The sequence below is a fragment of the Melozone crissalis genome, unplaced genomic scaffold (genome assembly GCF_028551555.1).
Source record: "Melozone crissalis strain CALT ecotype California unplaced genomic scaffold, PUWL_Pcris_2 ptg000334l_1, whole genome shotgun sequence".
NCBI classification, from domain to species: domain Eukaryota; kingdom Metazoa; phylum Chordata; class Aves; order Passeriformes; family Passerellidae; genus Melozone; species Melozone crissalis.
In genome coordinates this window covers 445,958-462,136 of record NW_026536083.1, presented here as the reverse complement: position 1 = coordinate 462,136, position 16,179 = coordinate 445,958, and the positions used below count along the sequence as shown (strand labels likewise).

Below are 16,179 nucleotides of genomic sequence, written 5' to 3'. Positions count from 1 at the left end.
CTGTAATGCTACTTTATATCATATAACTTTAAAGGATTATGTCTATTATATTATTTATATCTAGCGGCTTCAGTTATAAATTTTTATGATAAAAACCCACAAATCACTATTGCAACTGCATTAATCAGATAGTAAAGGAGAAAATACTTTAAGAAGTGTCTTCAGACATTTTCTTCAACAGAAAACATGTACTTTCTAGGCCCTCATATGATGGGGATGAGGCTGCCCATACCAGTTTGCTGACAGCAGAATATTAACACCGAGTTTCTCGATGCGTCTTATGTGATCAACATGATGTACGTGTTTCATTGGCAGGTTTCAGCATCAGAGGTGGTCAGGGAAATGAAAGCTTTTTGAAGATTTAACAGGGTTTTTATACTGTGTAGGGCAAGCAAGACCCCCTCAATAATACAGCTTTCAAAGCAACTAGATCTGCTGGGTTTTGTTTGATGTTAATATTAATGCCAGCTCCTATTCAACCTAGAAGTCAACAGAAGAATTGAATAATTTCCCTTTTATTCTCTATGATATTTTATCCATGAAACTTTTTTGAGCATTGACTATAATGGAATTAATTTGCTGTGGACTGTCATGGTAATTTAGATCAGAGCACTCCCTCCCTGCTTTCCCTTTGGAATGCTGTAACACTGCAGTTGGCACCATCAGCTGGAGCACTGAGCAGTCACAACTACTGAAAAAATCTGAACAGCCACAGCAACAAACACAAATACATCCAATTCTTAGGAAAAGATGTGACTAACACTTTGGCGCATGTTCAACAGTGAACAAAGCATTTGAGCTCCACAATAAACTGAAACCTTTATTTTTGATTAGTCTTATTTTGGCTTTCTGAAGAATAAGAGTAGTTTGTTTTTTCACAGCGTACTAAAAATACTTCTACCTTAGCATACACCCAGGCCTGTCAGAAATAAAGCTGCTACCTTAAGTTACAATTTCTGTATTTAAAAATTGTCTACAGATACATTCCTCTTAGCACAAGAATTGCCAAAGAGATCGCTCATTCTGAACAGCAGGTTTTCAAGTACTGATATACCTCCAGCTTCCTAAAATACAAGGAAAAAAAATCATAATTTTGAACCATTAAGGTTGCAGAGGACCTCCAAGATCATCGAGTCCAACCTTTGACAGAACAACCCCCATATCAACTAAACCGCAGCACCGAGTGCCGAGTCCTGCCTTTTCTTGAGCACTTCCAGGGATGATGACTCCACCACAAGTCCCAATGCACAAAAACCCTTTACATGAAGAAATCCTCCCAACCTGAACACCCTGCAGCACAGCTTGAGGTAATTTCCTGTGTTTACTCAAAATTGGTCTTAACACAAGAAGTAGAGCGTGTTTCAATTTTCATCAAAGCAGGGGAAAAAAGGGGAATATTTTATGAATGCAGTGTTCAATCCTACCAGATTTTAATCTTCCATTCATTCAGCAGGATAAACTGTTTTGTTATTCAGTGAGCTTATAGCATTTTAATGCAACCTTAATGGTATTTTCCCAGCTGCTGGAAAGAATACTTACTTTCGTCTTTCAGCCTCAAATTTACTCAGCAGTTTCCGGAGACCACCATTCTTAAATCCTTGGAAATGTGCTTCTGGGGCTCCCACAGTGATAACATCATACAGAGCATCTGGAATGGGAACAGAGGAACACAGACATCTGAATGCTTCTATCCCTAAATCATGGAAACACTATGACATCTATTCCACAAAAAGTAAGGACAAGTCTATATAATTTCCAGGGAATAATTGATAATCCATGTCCCAAGAAGGCCCAAGAGCTAATCAATCTTTCTATACAGCCACTGCACACTTTAAAAAGTTCATTTGATTTATGGCTATATGTAAATTATGTGCCACTGAGTAGAAGAATATTCCAGCTCTGCAGTTTACAAAGCTGACAAGTAAATTGGCCCATTGCGTATTCCACTCTATTGCCCCTTTCATTATTTAACTTGTAGTCATGTTCAAGCATTTTAGAGTCAAAAGAGACCATTTTGATGGAATAGTCTGACTGAATAATAGAGACTACTGAATCACAGCTAATAATTCCTGCATCAAGCTTGTCTCTTGGTTGAGTGAAGGCATCTCTTTGTTTAGGCATCTAATCTTGATTAAAAGATTTCAAATGACAACAAACTCACTGCATTCCCAGAGAAGTCAATTAGGCTAGTAAAAATCCCTATTCCTTTTCTAGCTTCAATTTGTTCGGATGTAATGCTACTGTACTTTCAGATATAATGGTGTTTAATGCTGAATTGGTGAGCCCTGCTCTAGGATATACACTTCTTATATATGTTTATAAACACAAAGTCAGTTGAGAAGCTACCAGAATAGGAAATAAATCATACTAATGAAATGCTTGCTGAGAAAACAATCTGTTGTCTCTTTCTGTATATACCTGGTGCCTTATGACATAGGGGATGAATTCTTTTTGTGGATATATGCTTACAGAACTGGAGGTGAAACATCATTTTTCAAAGAGCTCGTGATTGATTCTCAGGGTGGAGATGAAGATTTAATTACATCCCACACCACATAACTATTTTTTTCTAAGTTTAAAAATTTACATTTACAGTAAGTACCTGTTTTGTACCTGAACTTACTGGAGGTACAAAAGTGCAGTTCCGAATGCCTCATCTTTAAAATGCATTTCTAAAGGAAACGTTACAGGATGTTTTTTGAGAACTGTTTTATTCCTCAAAGAAGTTTCCCATGTAAATTAAAATCTAGACCTCTCCTAAAATAGAACTTGCATTGTGATGATAAATATGCCCAGAAGCATGAGCACTGTACAAATGATTCACAGTTAATGAACTATGCCTTACTTCCTGAGCTGAATCTCAGAACACATTTGCTCAAATTGATTTGAGCTCTAATGAGTTGGTGACTCTTCAATATCCACTTAAAAGGAGAAGTGACATAATTTCATTTGCCTAAGGTGAGCCTCAAGGTTCTTAAATAGCCCATTCTTTTAGGTCTTTATACAGATTATCACTAATACATATTCTTCAGCTATTAGGACTCCACTGATACTTGACAATAAGGAGGAGGAGGAGGCAGTCAGTGTCTTAAACTGGCCAGATGCAAAACAAAAACCACTTCAGTTCACCAAATCTATTTAAAACAAGCACATATTGCAAACAGAAACAAAAGCAAAGCTATGTCAATATACAGATTTAAGTTCTCTAGTATGATGAACAGAGCACAATGTGGGGTTTATCAAATGGATAAGGATACCATTGACCCATAGGAAAACAGTATTTTTCCTCAAAGCTACTCCTACTGAAAGCTTAAGCACACTTTCTCTTCCATTTCAGTACTCAATGACAACCCAAACAAAAGTTCAGGAAAAGCAAACCTATTATTATACATGTCAAACACAAAAAAACCCACATACCAATGTGTATATACAATAGATGGGATAAAAACCTATCTTGCATTCCCAAAATTAAGATATCTGATAGTGTAAGGGCTAATGACACCTCCATGGATCATTAGCTTGTTTAAATGCCACCTCCATGAATTTTTATTCTTCCCCTTCCAGTATCATTCTCCTGGTTATATTCCAGGTGTCCTTTGATATATGCCAAGCAAAGCATGAGCTGAGAAAGACCAACTTCATATCGAAGTGCTGCCTATTCCAGATCAATTAGCAATTGCTGCAAACTGCTTAGCCTGCATATATCTAATACAAGACACAGGGAAGAACATCAGTTAACTAACAGAGGCAGAGTTTTATAATTTGAAGATCCAAATTTGGAAGACAACTAGAACAATTCTAACATTTATCTCTTCCTGTACTCTTTTTGATTATCAATTAATGATGTGTGCAAAGCAAAATGGTTTTGGAGAAGAAGGGAGAAAATTCATTAAAAAGCAAAACAAAACTCCAGTACTGTAAAAGTTGTGGGTGCTTAAGTAAGTCACAGATTTCACTCAAATTCTCTTTTTATTTAGCAAATAGAACAGTGTCCTGTTCACAAAGAGGTTTTGTTGAAAAGACAACGTTAAGCTTCTGGCCCCCATTACAAACCTAAAAATCCTTTTCAGTTAATTAATTAACTTGAAAACATTAAATTAAAATCTGTGTTATCACATTATGTCACTATAAATCCCCATCTTGTTGAAATATTTGGAGGCACAGTTTTTTAGTAAAACAAATAACAAAATATTGAACCAACAAGTATCTAACAGATAATTGGAAGCCCCTGTGTCCCAATTTAGAAGTGGATGTATACTCACACAGTACAAAACAGGAAATTTACCACTGTTTTTATTTCCTGTTTTACAATCTTAGATGCAGAGTGTATTAATAAGGCAAAAACCATATCAGAATGTAATTTCTGTGTTTGTAGTTACAGCAAATTTATCAGATCTCAATTGATCAACAAATTATTCACTGTGCCATTTGGTCATATATATGTATCAATATGATCTTTGATCTGTAAAGGAAGCTGCTAAAATCATATGCAAGTGGCAACAACAGAATTCTGTGTTAAAAAGAACCACAGACCATGTTAGAGAAAGTTATCCCCCTTTCCAGGAGATGTTGGAAGTTTGCAGTATTTTCACTCAACACTGAGCCAAAATAGCACATATTCTCCATTTACTTATTTGCTTGAAGTGTCATAGGAACAACATGAGCACATTCTTGGAATCTGTTTTTAGAAAAGAACTTGGAAGAAATTTAGTTAACCAGCCCCTAGTTTTCCAAGATGTGCAGTAATTGTCCACAACTTGTGGCATCAGAAGACGAGGCAGGGAAATTCCTTGCAGAGCTTTGACTTTGGATGTGATTTCTAGATTTCAGTGAAACTGTGTTTCAAAGCACACTTAGTCATACTTGGGGAATTTCTTTACCTTTCAATCGAGGACTATGCACATGCATTCTTTGCAGATGAAGATTTATTGGGATGAATTCTAGTGTTTTTTCTCCTTTGCTACAGCTTGATTTAAAGGAAGAACCTGAAAAACAAAAGTTTAAAGAATCATTGTCTTAACCACCCAGATGTTTTTGTATTCCTTTTAAAGGGAGACAATACTTGTATGTGAGGAGTTGTCTTTAATTTACCTTCAATGGATAATTATATATTAGGAGATGAAATGTTCACTGAGTCTCAGCATGTATCCATACTGGAAGCAGCAAAGCAGCATTTAATTCACAGAGCAATCTAACTGTTTTATTCTGGGAGACAGATACTCTTCCCTGCTGTCTGAAATCAGTCTGTAGTCTGCTGGAGACAACGCAGCAGTTAATGTGCATTGTGTATATTCTGTGCTAAAACTGCGAGGTTACAGAGCTATGATGGCACTGCATTTTTCCAAGTAAGATTATTTTCTTTGAAGAAAAGTATTGTATTGAATAGGCTATGCGTTCTTCCTAGAAAGGTCAAATAAAGAAACACAAACTATCTTAAGAAAAGCTATATATTTGTTCAGAGGAGGCATGATGCCTTGGAAAAACAAAACAAAACAAATTAATATGGCTGTATATTTCCAAAACATTAGAATTTGAGTAGTTTTTTGGTAGCGTAAAGAAAAATAATTAAAGTCCGACAGCATTAAAATATAATTTACCTGAACACATTTAATACAGAATCTGTATAAAATAAAAGGGTGTAGATTAGGAAAGAGAGGTGGCCTTGTCTTCTAACTCAGGCAGCCCAACGTTCACCTAGGCCACTTTTCCAACATTCTATCATTTCGCCAACTATTAATTACTAGAACTAAAATTCCTCTCACTCAGATGGAATTTTTAAATAAGTTTTGCCAAGGTTCAGCCTTTTTTTGAAGCAAACACATAAAAAGATAAAGAAAATATTTTAAATTGTTTTTTGCTTGCCCAATCAAGACTTGCTAGTGTTTATCTGTTGAAACTGCCACAGGACTGAGCACTGAGCCTCCCAATATAAACCACTCTGCCAGAGGGCACCAACGATGCTCCAGACCAGCCAAGCATGCTCAGGCTGCTCCCTAAGTTAGGAACTTTAAATTATAATTTAATACAGATGAAGAGCACAGCCAGGAGTCAAAATTTTAGATTAGACAGGAAATCCCATGATGCAGATTGAAACAAACAAATAATTTTCAAAGTTCCACTCCCTCCCAATATCACCAAATCTGTGCTTTAGAGTTACCTGAAATTACTGGGCTTTTTGTTTCCTAACACTTATATCTTCCTGGTATATTTCCTTACAATAAAATGCTTTACATTCTCTCAAATTCTCCCATAACTGAGGATAAAAGTGTTTGCCAAAACAACTCAAATCTGAAATAGTTTTAACTTTCTTAAACATCCATTTTCAATAAATATGCTGGTAAACCAAAATTGCTGTCTAACACTAATGTAGCTTCCTCATACTTCCACAGCAATCTCTCAACTTCAAAAAGAAATTAGGTGGTCTCCTAACAGCCTTCTCCACTAAATTCCCAAATAGTTTGGTTGAGTTCAAGTGGGTATCACTCAAAAAGCCCAACGTGAGATTATTGTGCTGGGGAAGCATGAGCATATTTTGGGGAAATTTTATTTGCAGGTGCCATCTGCCCTTCTGAACAATTCAACACAAACTCAGGCGATGTTTTAGGATGAAGAAAGACACCTGCACTGGCTACACTGAACAGCAAAATGGTTTTTGGCATGCCTTGAAATATGTTGACCTGAAAAGTCTGAATTAAAATTGTACTCACATCCCTAATCTTAGCAATTTCTACTTCAGAAGTACTTGAATTTCAACGTGCTCCCAACGGAACTATTTGTTCAACTACAGTATTAAATCAAATCTATGTCTGGCTCGCTTTTCTGATCTTGTATACAATCTTGTATTAGACTGCTTTGTTTTCTGATTAATGTCCCTTTCTCTTTTACATGTGCTGATTTGCTCCTCCCGGATGACCTCAGTTTCCCAGGACCACATTATTTCTCTCAAGACCCAATTAAGATGGGTCCTTTAACATTATAAACCCTTTAGAAAGCCACTTTGCACAACACAGGTCTTGCAGGGTTTATGTTTAAGAGATTATATTGTCTGTTTTTTAAAATCTCAAAATGTCCCCTCAATATCTTCCTGAATGTTATAATTATTACATTGGATCTGTCATTATCTGTATTTATTGGCTTGTTTACGACACTTTATGGAGCGCTTTCAAGATTAATTAGGCAAAGATTGAAAATACATATAGATACTATTTAAAACAGAATCAGGAAGTGCCATACTGGGCTAGACAGTAGATGCCAAAATTGGAACTGGGATATTCTGATGATGACAAACAATCATAAATACAAGAAACGTCACTTCTGCCAACAAAATGGAAATAATTATACAACATTTAGTGCAACACAAGAGCTTTTTCCCCCACCAAATATTTAAGCAGCTGACCGACTGCTTTCAAAAAGGTGACTTTCAGTTAGAGACTGGTTTTTTTTAATACACTCAAATCGGATTTCTCCTTTTCTGTGACCAAGATCTCTGCATCCAGCTCTGGGCTCCCAGCGCAGGAGGGACACAGACCTGCTGGAGTGAGTCCAGAGGAGGCCACAGAGATGCTGATTGGAACAGTTCAGCTTGGGAAAGAGATTTCAGGCTGATGCAATTGCAACCTTACTGCCTCAGTACCTGGAGGGAGCTTACAATAAAAGCTGGAGCGGGACTTTCTACAAGATCATGTGATGACAGGACAAGGGGATTCAAACTTAAATGAGGAGATCTGGATTAGACATAAGGAAGAAATTCTTTAATGTGGAGGGAGGTGAGACACTGGAACAGGCTGCCCAGAGGAGTTGGGGATGCCCCATTGCTGGAAGTATTCAAGGCCAGGCTGGATGGGAGTTTGAGTAACCTGGTCCAGGTGGGCTAGAACTTGATAATCTTTAAGGTCCCTTCCAATCCAAACCATCCTTTGATTCTAAGATTTTTATGTATTTTATTCCCACTGAATATGCCAGTATTTTATAGCTAACAATCTAGTAAGCTCTGAAAGGTTCCAGATAAAATCACAGATTCCCACCTGTATGCTTCCCAAGCTCTGCCAGAGTGTCCTGGTACATGCTCAGCAACTGATCACAGTGAGCAATTACACTTTTGCGCATGTTGTCCCAGTGAGGAGCAAGCTCTCCCAGGTCTTTAAGCTCCTGATTCCTGTACCAAAAAGCAAAAAGGGAAGGCGCTAATTAACTCATTAATCTATCAAGGTTCATCCAAATTAATCTAAAACAAGTTTGCTACAAAACATCAGAAAGATTTCTAATTGAAATAAAATCCGTTTTCGGACTGCTTGTGAGATCTGCTTTTCATCTCTCTTTTACAAGTAAACAATAAATTATGTCAGTAGATAATGCAGTAACTTTTGTGCTCAAAACTCATCTGGTATAAATGCAGTAACCTTCAAAATGAAATACCACTTCTTTCATGAAGGAAAGAAGGCTTCCAGGCTCCAGAGAGTTGTGCTCAGAGCAAGTAACTTTATCTCAAGAGATATTAAACAACATTGGAAAGAATATAAAGTTTCTTTTTCCTGCAAAACTTTCAGTATGGTTGTTTTGATGCACTACTCTTTGTATACTTTCATAAACATTTCATAAACACATATTTCTAGCAGTGTTTCTACAAATTCAGTTTAATCAACACATCAGCTCTCACCACATTTCTTCAGGATTCAAAACAAAATATACACAAAAAATCCCAACACCTGCTCCCTAAAATGTCATGTCCAGTGTTCATCAGGTCAAAAAAGTACTGCTGTGGTAACCAAACAGGTCACTGGAAATCCAAAAGGAAATCCTTTAGTAAATTATCAGTTTCCTGTACACTCCTGAGAGCTGACCTGAGTGAAATAGAGATCATCTGAATTTCCTGCACAAACAAGCTTAGTATTTTGGGCTTTCTGTTCGGTTTTTCCTCTTGCAGAGGAAGTTTCTCCTGTATCTCTCCCAAAGCCATTTTGTGGGACCTGCTTTTAAGGCAAATAAAAGATCTTCAGTCAGTCTTCAAACATCTGGAATTTAACAGGAGAAAATGTTTGCAACACAACCAGTTTTCATTATTTTCCTTGGAGCATCAAGAAGAGTGTTCCACTGTAATTCTTGGAAGTCTCCAAAAAGTCTTCCAGAAGACAGTTCTTGCATACAGAAAAATTATGTAAGAAAAAGCAAAAATAGGGTAGAAGAGGTGGAAAGAGGGAGGAAAGGACCAGTGAGCTTGCAGCGCAGGAACACAGAGCTCACTTATGTGAGCAGCAGATCTGACCATTAGTCAAAAAAGCCTTAAAATGACTTCTTAAATGGAACAGCAACACACTGGTGGTGCTTTCCCCATCATTATTAGCTTTGCATTAGTGTGAGCAGTGCAGTCAGAACAAGCTCCATAGGCAGACCTCTGCTCCTGGTGTAGGTGACAATCAAAACCAGAGAGACTGCACTGGAAGCGGAATTAAAGCATTGCATTTGTACATGTTCTTGAAAATATCAACATGGAAACAAAGACACAACACATGGACTTGCTGACAGTCTATGTTAACGATATTATTACTTTCTGCCATTTAATTGCTCCTGAAGCTGAACCAATTAAACTTTCCTCCAGCAATACAAACTGGTAATGCTGTAGCATAAGAACAATCTGTCACGAAGGGATTTGAGAGGATAAACCAAACATTCTCAGGGACCATTTTCTTTGCCAGTTTTTAGCAGTATAACATGAGGTTCCCTTTCAATTAAAATCTTAGGGCTTCCTTCTCAGCAAAATGTGTAAAATTTGTCAGGGTATGCAATTTTGTTTATGTGCAGCGATAATGTTTTGGCCCTTAATATTTATGGTGTCTGATTTAATAGTTTTAGCAACAATGTTTGGACCTGGCTGGCTTCCAAAACTTTACTACTCCTTCTGTATAGGAATAGAGTATTCTATCCAAGAACTACATCCCTGCCTCCATCTAAGCTCATGCCTGGAGCTGCTGGTCTCAAACTGAAGTTTGAGAGTTAACTCCACTGACATCAATAGCAATGGGAATATTAATTTTAATAGGTCTTCAAGAAATATCAAATCCTGTCCCCATTACTGGTGACAAGGTTGGTATTTGTTTCTCCTCAGAAACATGTACAAATCAATGAAGTAAAAATTCAGTCTTCAATATGTGGCAAAAAAAGACACATCAACAATGCTTAAAGTGAGAGTACAGCGCTATAGCAATCTAGAGCATACACAGCGTGGAAATTTTAAAGACTACGATTTCTGAATTTATTTGCATTTTAAACTCCAGCAAAATCAAAACCATCAGAAAACAGGATTATATGGCAGACACTTCCATAGAAAACAGTCTCATAGCCTCACTTTATATCTATTTCTTTTTCTAATGAAATTATAGAAGACAGAGCATTTAAATTGGATTTATGTCTCGTGGTCTTTTTACAGTTTATCACTGCTGTTGTTGACTCCATAAAATTCTGAGTTATGAATGAAAAAAGAGTTGTCTTTTCTATATCTAAACTCCATCAACAATACTCCACAGTACCAAGCTTTATTATTATTACATGAAAGGCCTTTTCTAAAAGTACACAGAGTGGAAAAACCATAATATTTTCCATTTTTGAAAAAGTTTACAGTTCACACTAATACAATTGTTGAAATTTTTAATAATATTTTAATACTTTAATGTTAACTTATTTCATTGAATAACTTTAAAAATCCACTTCAACCAGTAACTGTGTCAAACAACAATTGTGCTATTAAAAAGCACATAAGCTGAAAATGCTGTATGAAGGCCAAGTAGCAATTTTTTATACATACAGCTTCAAAAATCTAATGATGTGTTTCCTAGTAAAGCAAACATGACAAATTCAAAACCTAGAAGACTAAGTGATTTTGGCCTCCGCTAAGCAAAATGAGCTTCTGAAATCTACTTTTGCAAAACATCAGTGCGCGAGGGCGTACACGGCCCTAAGTCCGGCTAGCTGAAGGGGTAAAGCGGCCGACGCCCCTGCGCATCTGAGGCCAGCCCCCCTTGGCGTCCTGGCCTCGGGCTGGGCTGGATTGCGGACTTGGGTTCGCGCTGGACGAGACGAGAGAGGAGGCGACCACTTGCTGGGGGTAAAACGTCGGTTTATTGAAGAGCCCACATGCAGCACAGGGCAAACCAACAGGTGGAAAAACCCACAGCAAAAATGGCCCCGAACACGGGGGGGAGACAGAGTTTTACAGGGAAGGGGTGGAGACGGGAGGGGAAGCCCAGCTAACCAATAGGGGAACATGTGGGGAGGTACATAAGAAAACTGACACAAGAACTTATCCTATAAGGAGGGGCCCTGGGACGCCAGCCAACTATGACCCCCAGAGAGAAGAATGTTCTCAAAAGCAGGGAGGAGTGGGGGGTGATTGACTGGGCCCAGGGAGGAGGAAAACTTTACTTATATGGTGGGATAAGGGAGGAGCAGTTATGTAACTTGAGAGATTGACAAATAAGGGGGACAGCGGTAACCGTGGTAACATAACTGCCAAAGACTCTGTGGCGGGAAAACTGGAGGGGGAAGAACCATCTTACAAAGAACAGGGAGAGAATAATACCTAAAATGGGGGAACAAAACAAGAAACTTAAAAACACACTACAACATCTCCCCGTTTCTTAACAAATAAAATAAAAAGAACGGGAAGTCCACAGAAACTTAAAATTCAGGATCTCGCGGCTGGTCCGGCCAGGCCTCGCTTTCTTCGAGCTGGAATCCGCCCGCCCCTGGGTGGTCGAAGGACGGTGCGGTCGCCCCTTCCTCATCTGTAGCTTCTTCGGCCTCCGAGGAGAGGTCTTCCAGCTCGATGGGCTTGTCCGACGGGACTGCGGCATGGTTGACAGATGCTGAGGTATCTCTGACCATTAGTCTCTGGACCAAACCGCGGATCAAAATAGTGAAAACTAAAAGTACTAATTAACTCAGAACAACCTTGCAAACAGATTCTATTATGGAACCGGCCCACCCGCTGAGGCCCCAACCCTTGAAAATGTCCCCCAGCCAGTCAGAGGTTTCTTGCTTGACCTGATGGTCAAGGTCTTGCAGCCTCTTGATGGAATGTCTGGCGTCCTCGGCTCGAGAGGATAGGTTCAGGCAGCAGAGGCCCTCAAACTCCTCACAGTGATGATGATGGAGCAGCAATAGAAAATCTATTGCTGCTCTGTTTTGGAGTGTCGCCTTCCTTGTTATTTCCTCGTCTGTGAGGAGGTCGTAGAGCGCGGCCGAAGTAAAATTTGCTTGTTTAGCCACCCAACACTCTAGACAGCCCAATTCACCTAGAGCCTTCGCCACCGATACCCAAGGCAACAAGATGGTAAAGGCGACGGATTTTGAGTGTGACCAATGAGTAATTTCATCATCACAATCCTCAATGAGATCCTTGAGATCTCTTTTAGGTCTAGCCAATTTAGATGTGATGTTTGTCTTCTTCCAATTGATAATTTGAGTGACGTTGGGGGTAAACAGTGTCAGCCGGCCAAAAGTGCACGGCCCTTCCGACCAGGCCAGAGGGGATGCCTGCCCACGCCCGGTCGCCACAATTAAAAACACGCCTCGGGGAAGGGAGTAAGGGGTCCGTCTGGTAGTGGTGGGGCCGAGGATCTTTAGGACAGCCTTACACCACTGCTTAGCTTGGTATTCTAACTTGGACTGTAGCACTACCTCACTACCCCTCTCGACGGGGGTGATTGTATAATCAAACTGAAAGCAAATTGATGCATTGGTCGAACCGAGGAAATGTAACTCTGTGGGCTCGGAGGGTGCAGGATCTAACCTGCTCACTCCGTCTCTCCAGGCGTTGGAGGAATCACAACTGGGGAGGATAGTGAGGCTCTGGGCTAGGATAGCATTAAAGGCACTTTAGAAGGCAGGGAGAAACTCGCCTGGAGAGAAAGGGATCCCCACAAGGCGACATCGGGTCCTCTGCTGCGCCGGTGTCTAGGCATATACTGTCCTGTCCTAACGATTGAGCCAAGGCACGCCAGACGTTGACTTTCCGCTGGGGGATGACCCACGGCTCCGAAGGTGGCAAAAGGAGTCCGCAGGTCGTCATGATCGCCATTAGCAGGCTAGGGATGGGAGTCAGCGATGTTGAAACGGGGGCCATGGGGGAGATGTAACTGAAATGAGATAAGATAGTAAAAGTATGACGAATTCACAAAAATGGTTCTTCTCCAAACAACCAGTTTAAGTAAAACATACAGGGGGTAAGAGCTGGAGCAGGGGGTGAATGGGAGGAAACATGACATAGGAAGTCAAGGGGTGGAGGAGAAGCTGGAGGAGAGGGCTCTTCTGTAACTGGGGGAAGATCCGGAAAGAAAGACAAAGATTGATGGTGTAGTTTCCTCCGCCAACGCCAACAAGCTTGCCGGACTTGTGGTACTGCCTCCTTCTTAGTCCTCTGTTTCGGGACGAAGGGCCTGACCCACTTAGATGGAATCCACCTGGGGCCTGAGGGAGTGGACACGCAGGCATATCCCCTCCCCCAGGTCACCAGGTCAAAGGGGCCCTCCGTCCGCCAGGTCTCCGGATCTTTTACAAGAACCGGTGGCCTGGCTTTAGGCTGCAGCTGCTGGTGACTGCCAAAGTGCCGGACCACTGGAGGATTTTAGCTGTCAAAAGAGCAATTTAGAAAGTTAAGCGTGTACAATGCCCTTGACAGCTGGACGTGGGGGGTCTCCACCTTCATCGCCGGTTGTTGCCGGGATAAGATCTTCTTAAAGCTCTGGTGGGCCCTCTCCACCATGGCTTGGCCTGTTGGGGAATAGGGGATGCCAGTCGTATGGACTACTCCCCATTGCTGCAGGAAGCTCCGCAGCTCCTTGGAGGTATACGCAGGGCCATTATCTGTTTTTAGGGCCCTAAGGATGCCCAAGACAGCGAATGCCTGAAGCAGATGCTTCTGCACATCCGCTGCCTTTTCACCTGTGTGGGCAGAAGCATAGATAGCCCCAGAGAAGGTATCAACTGAGACATGGACGTAACACAATCGACCAAAAGATGGGACATGCGTCACGTCCATCTGCCACACTTCGCAGCTCGCCAAACCTCGGGGATTGGCCCCTGAGGCCACAGTAGGCATCTGATCTTGTTGGCATTGGGGACATGTGGCCACTATCGCCTTGGCCTGATCCTGTGTCAGACTGAACTGCCGGACCAGGCCAGGCGCATTCTGATGGAAAAGTTGGTGACTGATCTTAGCCTGGCCGAACACGTCTGGGAGAGGGGCCTGCGTAACAGCAGCCGCGGCCAGAGAGTCGGCACAACGGTTGCCTTCCGCAATAAACCCGGGCAGATCAGTATGTGATCTCACATGCATAACATAAAAAGGGTGCTCGCGGTGGGAGACTAGCTCGACGAGCCTGTTAAGCAACTCAAATAATCTTTTGTTGGTGACCTCTTGAAGAACCGCAGACTCAGCTTGAGACACTACACCTGCGACATATGCAGAATCTGTAACCAAATTAGAAGGCCCAGGGAACCTCTGGAATGCCCTGACGACTGCGTCCAACTCAGCAACTTGTGGAGAGCCCTCCACAACAACAACATCAGTCTCCCACTGCTGAGTCTGAGGATCTTTCCAAGTCATTACTGACTTGTGGGATGCTCCAGACGCGTCTGTGAAAACTGTCAAGGCATCCAGCAGCTTCCTGCTCTGAACCTTTTTCAGCGATAATTTAAACTCCGAATTGAATAATTTGTGGGCCGGCCGATCTACTGCGATGCGCCCGGTGTAGCTGTCGAATGCAAACTGAAGATATTCATTCGTTTGCAGCAGTTCTTCAAAGGTCTTTAATTTGAGTTGTCCTGATTCTAATTTAATTGGGATATGTATGCATGCGAAATCACACCCCGCCAGCTCCCTGATCCTCGATCTTGCTTTGAGGATCAGTTCGGCTACCAACTCCTGTGGCCGTGTCATTCTTTTGGACCGATGGTGGCTGAGAAACACCCACTCTATAATTAAGAGGGGGTCACCCAGCCCCTGGTCCTTTACACTGGTGTCCCACTGGTGTATCACGCCAGGGAGATGTGGCAATTTTCTCAGTATAATAAATTTGAACGGCAGGCCCGGATGGTAACGGTGGGCCTGCCTGGCCAAAATAACTTTCTGTATCTTCTCCAAAGCCACCCCTGCCTCTGGGGTGAGAGCCCTAGGGGAACTCAGCCCCTCTCCCCCTTTCAACAAATTGAAAAGGGGGGCTAGGTCTTCAGTTGAAATGCCTAGCCAGGGTCTCACCCAATTTAAAGACCCACACAGCTGATGGACATCCGCTAGGGTCTGGACTTTTGTCCTAATAGCCAATTCCTGCGGAACAATGGTCCGCTTTGTGATTTCGAGGCCCAGGTATTTCCAAGGTGGCATCCGCTGAATTTTGTCCTGCTGGAGCTCGAACCCTGCAGCAACCAACGCATTGGTTGTCAGGTCAAGCGCATGGGCAAGCAGACTGTGGTCGGGTGCACACACGAGGATGTCATCCATGTAATGGTGAATGATGACGGCATCCCCGAGGGCTGTACGTATGGGTGACAGCAGCAAAGCGACATACCATTGGCAGATCACAGGGCTGTTCTTTAGGCCTTGCGGAAGCATTCGCCAATGATAGCGCTTGGCTGGGGACTCACGGTTAATGGATGGAACCGTGAACGCAAAGCGCGGGGCATCGTCTGGGTGCAGGGGAATCTGGAAAAAACCATCTTTTATATCTATAACTGCCAAATTCCAGTTTTGGGGGAGCATTGCTGGGGAAGGCATCCCTGGCTGAAGAGGACCCATGTCCATTATTTGTTTGTTAATTTGGCGGAGGTCAGTCAGGAGCCGCCACTTGTCCTTATTAGGCTTCTTAATGACAAACACTGGGGAGTTCCAAGGTGACATTGTCTCCACCAGGTGGCCTTTCAGTAACTGCTCCTGAACGAGCTCATTGAGCGCTTTTAATTTTTGCTTGTTGAGTGGCCACTGCAAGACCTGTACTGGTTTATCTGACAGCCAATTCAGCTTCCAGGTCTGGCGCTCCTCAGTGGCCACTGCCCGAAAAACCTGGGGAGCCTTTGGGAGGTCAATTCTGGCTCCCCACTGGGCTAGTAGGTCCCTTCCCCAGAGAGGCTCGGTATAATCTAAAACGAATGGGCATATAGAGGCCAATTGCCCATCGGGCCCCTTAATTT

General features: G+C 41.7%; 1 protein-coding gene across 1 annotated transcript in view; it reads right to left on the bottom strand.

Moving 5' to 3' along the window:
• The window catches only part of LOC128949952 (inositol polyphosphate 4-phosphatase type II-like), a gene marked incomplete at its 5' end in the record, with an annotated part of 97,044 nt that overhangs the window by 58,495 nt on the left and 22,370 nt on the right, over positions 1-16,179 (bottom strand). The window contains 3 exons of the mRNA XM_054294845.1: positions 1,540-1,648; positions 4,881-4,985; positions 8,025-8,155. Of these exons, the coding sequence (XP_054150820.1) occupies positions 1,540-1,648; positions 4,881-4,985; positions 8,025-8,155 (345 nt within the window). The remainder of the gene's footprint in view (positions 1-1,539; positions 1,649-4,880; positions 4,986-8,024; positions 8,156-16,179) is intronic.